The sequence below is a fragment of the Callithrix jacchus genome, chromosome 6 (genome assembly GCF_049354715.1).
Source record: "Callithrix jacchus isolate 240 chromosome 6, calJac240_pri, whole genome shotgun sequence".
In the NCBI taxonomy this organism is placed as follows: Eukaryota; Metazoa; Chordata; class Mammalia; order Primates; family Cebidae; genus Callithrix; species Callithrix jacchus.
In genome coordinates this window covers 117,602,714-117,615,163 of record NC_133507.1, presented here as the reverse complement: position 1 = coordinate 117,615,163, position 12,450 = coordinate 117,602,714, and the positions used below count along the sequence as shown (strand labels likewise).

The 12,450-nt window shown below is 38.5% G+C and overlaps 1 protein-coding gene across 1 annotated transcript in view; it reads right to left on the bottom strand.

Moving 5' to 3' along the window:
- Positions 1-12,450, bottom strand: part of CCDC150 (coiled-coil domain containing 150) — a 97,481-nt gene that overhangs the window by 63,957 nt on the left and 21,074 nt on the right. Inside the window, 2 exon segments of the mRNA XM_035305198.3 lie at positions 2-87; positions 1,119-1,230. Coding sequence (XP_035161089.3) covers positions 2-87; positions 1,119-1,230 — 198 coding nt within the window.

The window sequence follows — 12,450 nt, the reverse complement described above, 5'->3', positions numbered from 1 at the left end:
TTTTTTTTTCTGTTCCTGGGACAGTAGTTCTTGAGTGCTCTGTATAGAATCGCGTAGAGCAATGCAGTTTTGCTGCAAAATGTGCACCTGAAATTGTATCAGAAAAACTCCTTTTCTGTAAGATAAAGATTTCTAATAAACTACCTTATACCACATGTGTAAGGCAACATTCCAATCTTAATGTCACTGAGAAGCAACAAGAAATTAGTCTATGTTACAGTTAAAATCTCAATAAAATGCGGTCTTGGAGCAGTGCCACCCAATAGAACCTTCTGTGCACTCTCCAATGCAAACTAGCCACAAGCGGCTACTGAACACTTGAATGTGGCTAGTATGTGAAGAAACAAATATTTTATTTAACTGATTTAAATAGCCATATGTGGCTAATGGCTACCATATTAGCACTGCAAATTAGAGCAATGAAGGGTCATTTGTAAATTCCTAAAGTAGAATCTTAGTTATAATTCAGTTATTAAGGAAAACCATTTGTTAAAATAAAGATTATATCATCCAAAAAAATTATTTTAAAATATGAAAATATGAATTGACTCATATAGTTAGAATTTAAAGTATGCTAAATTATATGTAGATACTTCAAATAATAAATATGAAGGTAAAAATATAATGTTAAAATAAATGATAATTGAAAACAGCAGTGTAAACACAGTCCTGATTGTTTTACTTATTGATATCCTTTGCTTCCAGTGTTAGATCAGTTTAGCCTTTATTTTCTATCCATGTCAGACATACACAGCATGAGACCAGGGCAATGCCTTCCAAAATCAATCTCTGTAGCAGAAAGTATATAGTACAAGGCAAAGATATCTTTCCTTAGGAGCCAAGAGTTCACCTCTATAAAGCCTGAGGTAAATTAACCTCTCTGGGCTTAGCTCTCTGATTTACAAATCAAGAGCATTTAATAACGACATTAGGGTCTTTCTTATTTTTGCACTAACTTTAAAAAAAACAGTAGTAAGATTGTTAACATATTACTAACAAAAAGTAAATATTTTAACAAATCTAAAGGAAATTAGTAAAATGTTAAGTTTACAGGTAAAATATCAATTTTTGTTTGGTTTCACGTCCCAAACATACATAAGGAAAGGAATTCTTTCTACCTGTTTTCGTTCTACCTCCACTGTTGATCCCATTTCTTGTATTTTGAGGAGCATGGCTGATCCTGATTTCTCTAAAGACTCCCTAAGGTACTTCTCCTGAGCCAGTTGTCTCCTTAGCTACAAAGCAACACTGCAGTTAGGTAAGACCAGCTGAACATCATACTAGTTAAACAAACATCAAAGTTACCTGAGAAGTTTATCAGACATGCCATCTCAGCCCCCAACAGTCTTAATTCACTTATGACTACTCAGAAACATACTTTTGTTTCTCCCTGGATTACCTAGGAATACCTCCTAAGGAATGTAGATCAAAATTTATTGCTCTCATCCTCCTATAGTTTAGGTCTGTTTTCCAAATTGGAGGTTAAAACCCATTCGTAAATTGAAAGCAGCGCTTAGAAAAAGGGGGGAAAAAGAGTAGCAAAAGAATATCAGAGTGCATAGGAAGTAGTAAGGGTAAGTGCTGCTTTGTGAAATGTCTGTGCATATATGTATGTGTGTTGCAGTGTAAAATATATGTCCAACAATGGATTGTCAAAAAAAGTTTGAAAAACACTAGTAATTCTTTGTGTATTTTCTGTATTTCTATATTTTCTGGCTTTATTTTTCAATTCTAATTTTCCTGTATTTTATCTATATACTTTTTATCCTTCAGTATTATAAATATCTCTCTGAAAACTGTTTTCATTCTGTTTTGGAATTTAGAGTTCTAAACAAATAATGAAATAACCATTAAGTAGCAGACAAAACTGATACTCAAAGAATTTAGGTGCTGTAATATTGTGATATAATAAGAAATATATATTTAGTCTCTGACCCTGGTTCCTGGCACATAGCTCATAAAAACCTTGGAATCACCTCAAAAGAATGTCTTTTCTGTGCTAATGAATGATTGGCTGGGGGGTGGGGGAAGATAGGTAGCTGTGGTGGGGGCTGGTCCCCAGAAAGACCAAGGAGTGATTAGAGGATTGGGACTTCTAGCCCTCCTTTCAGCCTCTAATGATGGGAAAAGGGCTGTAAGGGAAGTTGATCATCAGTGGCCAATGATTTAATCAATCATGCCTGTGTAATGAAGCTTCCATAAAATTCAGAAGGATTGGGTTGATTGCTTCTGGATAGCTGAACACATGGAGGTGCTTGAAGTGTGATGAGCCCCAGAAAGGGCCTGCGCCCTTTCCTACATGCCTTGCCCTATGCATCTCTTTCATCTGGTTGCTGCACTGTATCCTTTGTAATGTCCTCTATAACAAATGGGTGTAAATGAAGTGTCTGAATTCTCTGAGCTGTTCTAGCAAATTACTGAAACTTGTGGAGAGGCATCATAGGAACACCGATTTTTTTGCAAGTCAATTAGAAGGACAACTTGGGGCTTGCAATTGGCGTCTAAAGTGGGGGGCAATCTTGTGAGACTGAATCCTCACCTATCTCCAGGTAGATAGTGTCAGGACTCAATTGAATTACAGGACACTCAACTGGCGTCCATGAAGATCAGAATTTCTTGGTGTGTCATTGGGTGTCAGAACTGTTGTGCTGTGAGGTATGTAAGAGTAGAAAACACTCTTTGTTTTTTTTCCCTATTTTGGAGGCACACTGACCTTATTTCTGACAATAAGTGACTATAAAAGGAATCACACAAAAAGAAAGTTATGAGTCTCTTTTATTATTAGGTAAAGAGATCCCTTCCAATTGAAATGGGAATTACAGAGAATGCTATTCCTTTTAAGAAGTGATGTGAAACTGAAAGAACTTCTATTTTAAAACCCCACTGTAGATGACATTAAGGGTACACTCTACCTGTTTTCTAAATTGTACACGTATTTTTTCCTCTATGGATAATATATTTTATATTTTTTAAAATGTTTCTTAAAAGTTAAAAAAGGTTAAAAACGTGTTTGGATAAAACTATTACAACATTGATCATTTTGGAAATGCTCTATAACTTTCTTGATCATATCCTTGATATTTGACATACGGAATTTTCCAATTTTTCACTATTCTAAATACTGCTCTCCTGAACATACTTGTGAGTAGGTCTTTCCTTACTTTTCTGATTATTTCCTTAGGACAAATTCCTATAAGAAGAATTGCTAGGTTAAAGGTATACATTTTTTTTTAATTTTTGATACATGCTGTAATTTTCCAATTATAACCTTCCTATCTGTACTATTTGAATAAATCTCATCAGTACTATGTATTAAAATTTGCTTATATCTCTTCTGATCTAATAAATGAAAACATCTTAATATTTCTGTATTTCTTTGGTTACTATGAGATTAAATATCTACTAATATAGTTTTCAGCTCTTTCTATATTTATTTAATAAACTGTCAATACTTATCCTTTGTCCATTTTTTTGGGGTGTTTTTAGACAATTTTATGTTTTTTTGGTTTTGGGTTTTTTTTTTTTTTTTTGAAACAGGGTCACTGTGTCAGCCAGGCTGAGTGAAGTGGTACAATCATGACTCACTGCAGTCTTGCCCTCCCAGGCTCAAGTGAGCCTCCCACCTCAGCCTAATGAGTACCTGGTACTAAAGGAGTGTGCCACCATGCCCAGCTGATTTTAAAATTTTGCTATTGATCCAGGGTCTCCCTTTGTTGCCGAGGTTGGTCTCAAACTTTTGGGCTCAAGTGATCCTCCTGCCTTAATTTCCCAAAATGCTGAGATTACAGGTATGAGCCACTGTGCCTGGCAGTTTTGAGTTTTGGGGGGGGTTTTGGAGACATGATCTCTGTGGCCTAGGCTGTAGTGCAGTGGCACGCTCTCTGCAGCCTCAACCTCACAGGCTCAACTGATCCTTCCACCTCAGCCTCCTAAGTAGCTGGGACCACAGGTGTACACCACTATGCCTGGCTAATTTTTTATTTTTTTTTGGTAGAAATGGAGTTTTGCCATGTTGCTCAGGCTGTTAAGTTCTTTAAAAGGGAAATCTATTAATTTTTTGCCTAGTTGTGTTATAATGCCTTATTACAGGGGTCCCCAACTCCTGGGGCCACAGACTGGTACTGCTCTGTGGCTTGTTAGGAACCAGGCCACAGAGCAGGAGGTGAGCAGTGGGTGAACCAGCCCTACCGCCTGAGCTCTGCCTTCAGTCAGATCAGTGGCAGCATTAGATTATCATAGGACCGTGAACTCTAATGTGAACAGTGCAAGCAAGGGATCTAGGTTGCGTGCTTCTTATGAGAATCTAACCAATGCCTGATGATTTGAGGTGCAACAGTTTCATCCCAAAACCATTCCCCTCAACTCCCCAGCACCATGGAAAAACTGTCTTCCACAAAACTGGTCCCTAGTGCCAAAAAGGTTAGGGACTGCTGCTTTATTCGTTTTGCTTTTTATATGTAAAAGTATTCTTATGTGGCCAAATCTACTAAACTTTTTATAATTTCATTCTTTTTAAGCTTAGAAATTGCGTATTTACTCAATGATATGTTAAACATTAAAATCTTATGTAAGGGAGGACTCAAGATGGCGCTGTGAGAACAACCCAGGATTGCAGCTCGCGTTGAATCCGCAAACGGTGAGTCAGAGCTGCATTTCCACCACAGCAGAGCCTGCAGGAACAGGGCGAATCACACAACAGCAGGGCAGAGCCTCGGCAGCCAAACGGTGGCTAGTCTGCCTTCTAGTTGGGCAGGACACCTCATCGAACATCCAAAAATAAAGCCCAAACCCCTCAACACAGAGCATTTGAGAAAAAAAAAAAAAAAAAGGGTTTTTTAATGAGCTCTGTTGCAGCAGAATAAAACATAGCAGCCTAACAGCCCTGAAGGAACAACAGAGTGCACAGCTCAGCAATTAAGCCCCTATAAAGTACAAACTGTCTCCTCAAGCAGCTCCCTGACCCCTCTATATCCAAAAGACTGACATTAGGCAGGCATCATCCTGGGACAAAGATAGCAGAAAAAGAAACTGGTAGCATCCCTCGCTGTGCCACAGCTGCTAGAGGTGCACCCCAGACAAGCAGGGTCTGGAGCGGACCTCAGCAGTCGTACAGCGAAGGGGCTAGACTGGTAGAAGGAAAACCAAGCAACAGAAATACTTCATCATCAACATTCTGGGTGTCCACTCAGAGACCCAATCGAAAAGTCAGCAACTACGCAGACGACCAGCGGAAAAATCCACAAAGATGGGAAGAAACCAGCGCAAAAAGGAGGAAAACACCCGAAACCAGAACACCTCGCCTCCTAGAAAGGACCAAGACTCCTCACCAGCAAGGGAACAAAGCTGGACGGAGAATGACTGTGACGAAATGACAGAATTAGACTTCAGAAGATGGATAATGAGAAACTTTTGTGAGCTAAAAGATCATGTATTAAATCAATGCAAAGAAACTAAGAACCTTGAAAAAAGATTTGAAAAAAGATTCGAGGAAATGATAACAAGAATGGATAACTTAGAGAGGAATATGAATGAATTAAAGGAGCTGAAAAACACAATACGAGAACTTCGCGAAGCAAACACAAGTTTCAATAGCCGAATTGACCAAGCAGAAGAAAGTATATCTGAAGTCGAAGACCAACTCAATGAAATAAAACGAGAAACCAAGATCAGAGAAAAAAGCGCAAAAAGGAATGAACAAAGTCTCCAAGAAATGTGGGACTATGTGAAAAGACCTAACCTACGTTTGATAGGTGTACCAGAAGGGGACGAAGAGAATGAATCCCAGCTGGAAAATACTCTTCAGGACATCATCCAGGAAAATTTCCCCCACCTAGCAAGACAGGCCAACACTCAATTGCAGGAAATACAGAGAACACCACAAAGATATTCCGCAAGAAGAGCAACCCCAAGGCACATAATCGTCAGATTCAACAGGGTTGAAATAAAGGAGAGAATACTAAGGGCAGCCGGAGAGAAAGGTCGGGTCACCCACAAAGGGAAGCCCATCAGACTCACAGCAGATCTCTCGGCAGAAACACTACAAGCCAGAAGAGAGTGGGGGCCAATATTCAACATGCTTAAAGAAAAGAACTTTCAACCCAGAATTTCATATCCAGCCAAACTGAGCTTCAGAAGTGAAGGAAAAATAAAATCCTTTGCGAACAAGCAAGTACTCAGAGATTTTGTCACCACCAGGCCTGCTTTACAAGAGCTCCTAAAAGAGGCACTACACATAGAAAGGATCAACCAGTACCAGCCATTCCAAAATCACACTGAATGCTAAAGAGCATCAACATAATGAAGAATCTACAACAACTAACAGGCAAAACAGCCACTTAGCATCAAAATGGCAGTATCAAATTCACACATAACAATATTAACCCTAAATGTAAATGGACTAAATGCACCAATCAAAAGACACAGACTGGCAAATTGGATAAAAATCCAAAACCCATCAGTGTGCTGTACCCAGGAAACCCATCTCACATGCAAGGATACACAAAGGCTCAAAATAAAGGGATGGAGGAAGATTTACCAAGCCAATGGAAAGCAAAAAGAAGCAGGAGTTGCAATTCTCATCTCTGATAAAATAGACTTTAAAGCAACAAAGATCAAAAGAGACAAAGAAGGCCATTACATAATGGTCAAAGGATCAATACAACAAGAAGAGCTAACGATCCTAAACATATATGGACCCAATGCAGGAGCACCCAGATACATAAGGCAAGTTCTTAATGACTTACAAAAGGACTTAGACTCCCACACAATAATAGTGGGAGACTTTAACACTCCACTGTCAATACTAGACAGATCAACCAGACAGAAAATCAACAAGGATATCCAGGGCTTGAACTCAGACCTGGAGCAAGCAAACCTGATAGACATTTACAGAACTCTCCACCCCAAATCCACAGAATACACATTCTTCTCAGCACCACATCACACCTACTCTAAAATTGACCACATAATTGGAAGTAAAGCACTGCTCAACAAATGCAAAACAACTGAAATCATAACAAACAGCCTCTCAGACCATAGTGCAATCAAGTTAGAACTCAGAATTCAGAAACCGACCCAGAACCGCACAGCTTCATGGAAACTGAACAACTGGCTCTTGAATGTTGACTGGGTAAACAACGAAATGAAGGCAGAAATAAAGAAGTTCTTCGAAACCAATGAGAACGAAGACACAACGTGCCAGAACCTCTGTGACACATTTAAAACAGTCTCTAGAGGAAAGTATATAGCAATAACTGCCCATATGAGGAGAATGGAGAGATCCAAAATTGACACCCTATCGTCAAAATTGAAAGAGCTAGAGGAGCAAGATCAAAAAAACTCAAAACCCAGCAGAAGACAAGAAATAACTAAGATCAGAGCTGAGCTGAAGGAGATTGAGACACGAAAAACCCTTCAAAAAATCAATAAATCCAAGAGCTGGTTTTTTGAAAAGATCAACAAAATAGACAGACTACTAGCCAGATTGATTAAAAATAAAAGAGAGAACAACCAAATAGATGCAATAAAAAATGATAAAGGGGAAATCACCACAGATTCCACAGAAATTCAAACCATCATCAAATATTACAAACAACTCTATGCGCATAATCTAGTAAACCTGGAAGAAATGGATAAATTCCTGGACTCCTGTGTCCTCCCAAGCCTAAACCAGGAGGAAGCTGAAACTATGAATAGACCAATAACGAGGTCTGAAGTTGAGGCAGCAATTAAGAGCCTACCACACAAAAAAAGCCCAGGTCCAGACAGGTTTACAGCCGAATTCTACCAGACACACAAGGAGGAGCTGGTACCATTCCTTCTAAAACGATTTCAAACAATCCAAAAAGAGGGAATCATTCCCAAATCATTTTATGAGACCAACATCATCCTGATACCAAAACCCGGCAGAGACTCAACGAGAAAAGAAAACTTCAGGCCAATATCCATGATGAACATAGATGCAAAAATCTTCAATAAAATATTGGCAAGTCGATTGCAACAGCAAATCAAAAAACTTATTCATCATGATCAAGTAGGATTCATCCCAGGGATGCAAGGCTGGTTCAACATACGCAAGTCTATCAATGTAATTCACCACATAAACAGAACCAAAAACAAAAACCACATGATTATCTCAATTGACACAGAGAAGGCATTTGACAAAATTCAACAGCCCTTTATGCTAAAAACCCTCAATAAACTCGGTATCGATGGAACGTATCTCAAAGTAATAAAAGCTATTTATGACAAACCAACAGCCAATATCATACTGAATGGGCAAAAACTGGAAGCATTCCCTTTGAAATCTGGCACTAGACAAGGATGCCCTCTCTCACCACTCCTATTCAATATAGTACTGGAAGTTCTAGCCAGAGCAATCAGGCAAGAAAAAGAAATAAAGGGTATTCAAATAGGAAAGGTGGAAGCCAAATTGTCTCTATTTGCAGACGACATGATAGTATACCTAGAAGACCCCATCGCCTCAGCCCAAAAACTCCTGAAACTGATAAGCAACTTCAGCAAAGTCTCAGGATATAAAATCAATGTGCAAAAATCACAAGCATTCGTCTACACTAATAACAGACTTAAAGAAAGCCAAATCAAGAGCGAACTGCCATTCGCAATTGCTACAAAAAGAATAAAATACCTTGGAATACAACTCACAAGGAATGTAAGGGACCTCTTCAAGGAGAACTACAAACCACTGCTCAACGAAATCAGAGAGGACACAAACAGATGGAGAAACATTCCATGTTCATGGTTAGGAAGAATTAATATTGTGAAAATGGCTATACTGCCCAAAGTAATTTACAGAATCAACGCTATCCCCATCAAGCTACCATTGACTTTCTTCACAGAACTGGAAAAAACCACCATGAACTTCATATGGAACCAAAAGAGAGCCCGCATAGCCAAGTCAATTCTAAGCAAAAAGAACACAGCGGGGGGCATCACACTACCGGATTTCAAACTATACTACAAGGCTACAGTAATCAAAACAGCATGGTACTGGTACCAAAACAGAGATATAGACCAATGGAACAAAACAGAGGGACTGGAGGCAACACAACATACATACAACTATACAATCTTTGATAAACCTGACAAAAACAAGCAATGGGGAAAGGATTCCATGTTTAACAAATGGTGTTGGGAAAACTGGCTAGCCATGTGCAGAAAGCAGAAACTGGACCCCTTCCTGACACCTTACACTAAAATTAACTCCAGATGGATTAAAGACTTAAACATAAGACCTGGCACCATAAAAACCCTAGAAGGAAATCCAGGCAAAACCATCCAGGACTTAGGAGTAGGCAAGGACTTCATGAACAAAACACCAAAAGCATTGGCAACAAAAGCCAAAATAGACAAATGGGACCTAATGAAACTCCACAGCTTCTGCACGGCAAAAGAAACAGTCACTAGAGTGGATTGGCAACCAACAGAATGGGAAAAAATTTTCGCAGTCTACACATCTGACAAAGGGCTGATATCCAGAATTTACAAAGAACTCAAACAGATTTACAGGAAAAAAACAAACAAGCCCATTCAAAAGTGGGCAAAGGATATGAACAGACACTTTACGAAAGAAGACATATATGAGGCCAACAATCATATGAAAAAATGCTCATCGTCACTGGTCATCAGAGAGATGCAAATCAAAATCACATTGAGATACCATCTCACGCCAGTTAGAATGGCGATCATTAAAAAATCTGGAGACAACAGATGCTGGAGAGGATGTGGAGAGAAAGGAACACTTTTACACTGTTGGTGGGAGTGTAAATTAGTTCAACCATTGTGGAAGACAGTGTGGTGATTCCTCAAGGCCTTAGAAATAGAAATTCCATTTGACCCAGCAATCCCATTACTGGGTATATGTCCAAAAGACTATAAATCGTTCTACTATAAGGACACATGTACACGAATGTTCATTGCAGCACTGTTTACAATAGCAAAGACCTGGAATCAACCCAAATGCCCATTGATAATAGACTGGATTGGAAAAATGTGGCACATATACACCATGGAATATTATGCAGCAATCAGAAATGATGAGTTTGTGTCGTTTGTAGGGACATGGATGAACCTGGAAAACATCATCCTCAGCAAACTGACACAAGAACAGAAAATGAAACACCGCATATTCTCACTCATAGGTGGGTGATGAAAAATGAGAACACATGGACACAGAAAGGGGAGTACTAAACACTGGGGTCTATTGGGGGGAAAAGGGGAGGGCCAGTGGTAGGGGGAGGTGGAGAGGGATAGCCTGGGGAGAAATGCCAAATGTGGATGAAGGGAGAAGAAAAGCAAAGCACACTGCCATGTGTGTACCTACGCAACTGTCTTGCATGCTCTGCTCATGTACCCCATAACCTATAATCCAATAAAAAATAAAAAATAAAAAAATCTTATGTAAGAATGAGCCATTTTATTTGTGGTTATATTTTTTCAGATTTTAGTATCAGATTATAATTACCATATAGAGTAGGTTAGTATACTTTTCTAAACTTTGTGTCAGATTATATAATATAATTTGTTCAAGATAAAATTTATTCCTTGAAAGTTTCAAAATAGCCAGGAAATCATCTCATTTAAATTTAAGTTGCATCACTGTCAAATGGGATTCAATCTCTAGTTCATTCGGAATTAAATATTTCACTCTTTTAAATTCTGTGTTAATCACCCCTATTATGTATGCTTCAAAGCATTCAGCTAGCCACCTTTTTAAAGAATGGCCACTTTTAAAAACAGACATTTTCCTCTCTTATACATGACATGCCTATAATGTGCTGTACAAAAGCATATTACAAAGAGAATGCTTTAAAACTGAAGTATTTGTTTCTGAAGTACTATTAAGGGCAATCAATTAATCCATTGAATGTTTATCATATCCAGATTTTGTATCTATATTTATTATCTCTTAGGAATATAAATACCATACTTCTTCTATCTGTATATAATCCTCTTTCATAGGCCAATTGTGTCCTCTAATACATTGACGCCCAACATCTGCTACCACACAAGGAGACTTTATTTGGAGATAGGGCCTTTCAACAGGTGATTAAATTAAAATGAAGCCACTGGGGTGGACCCTAAACCAATCTGACTATATCCTTCTTAGAAGAGATTTAGACACACAGAGACACCAGAGATGGGTATACACAAAGAAAAGAGCATGTGAGGACCCAGTTAGAAGGCGGACACCTTCAAGCCAAGGAGAAAGGCCTCAGGAGAAACCAAATCGTCTAACACCTTGACTTTGGACTTCAAGCCTCCAGAACATATAAATAAATAAATTTCTGTTTACACCACCAAGTCTTTAGGACTTTGGTATGGCAGCCCAGCAAACTAATACACGCTTTTTATTTCACATGCCCTCAGAATGCCCATGTTTGACTAGCATAGTACGTCTGCAAGTCTTTGACAGAGTTTAATAAAAATTCAAGATTTTACCATAGAACCAAGAATTAAGAATAAGACTTTACCACTTTGGGAGGCCGAGGCGAGTGGATCACAAGGTCAAGAGATCGAGACCATCCTGGTCAACAAGGTGAAACCCCGTCTCTACTAAAAATACAAAAATTAGCTGGGCATGGTGGCCCGCACCTGTAATCCCAGCTACTCGGGAGGCTGAGGCAGGAGAACTGCCTGAACCCAGGAGGCGGAGGTTGTGGTGAGCCGAGATTGTGCCATTGCACTCCAGCCTGGGTAACAGGAGCGAAACTCCATCTCAAAAAAAAAAAAAAAAAAAAAAAAAAAGAATAAGACTTTCCTAGTAAAAAATAATGTTAAGTGGCAATCCAAAAGAGAAAGGATTGTCTTTTCAACAAATGGTGCCAGAATAGGCCAAGAAGAAATTCATCTAGATACAGATCTCATACCCCTCATAAAAATTAGCTCAAAATAGATCAAAGACCTAAATGTAAAATGAAAACCTTAAAAATCTCTTAGAAGATTATACAAAAGAAAATCTAGGTGACTTGGGTTTGTTGACTTTTTAGATACAATTCTAAAATTACAATCCATGAAAGAAAAAATTGATATACTGGACTTCATTAAAATTAAAAGTTCCTATTCTGTGAAAGACAACTAAAAGCATAAAAAGATAAGCTATACAGTAGGGGAAAATAATTGCATAACACATCTTTGATAAAGGACTGGTATCCAAAATATACAAAGAACTCTTAAAACATAACAATAAGAAATAACCCAGTTACAAAATGGGGTAAAAGTCTAACAGATAACTCACCGAAGGAGATATACAGATGGCAAATAAACACATGAGAAGATGCTCAATGTCATTATATCATTAGGGATTGAAAATAAAACAAGATACCACTACACATCTATTGGAATGGCAAAAAATCCAAATCACTGACAAGACCAAATGCTGGTGACTATGTGCAGTAACCATAACTCCTATTTCTTGCTGATGGGCATGAA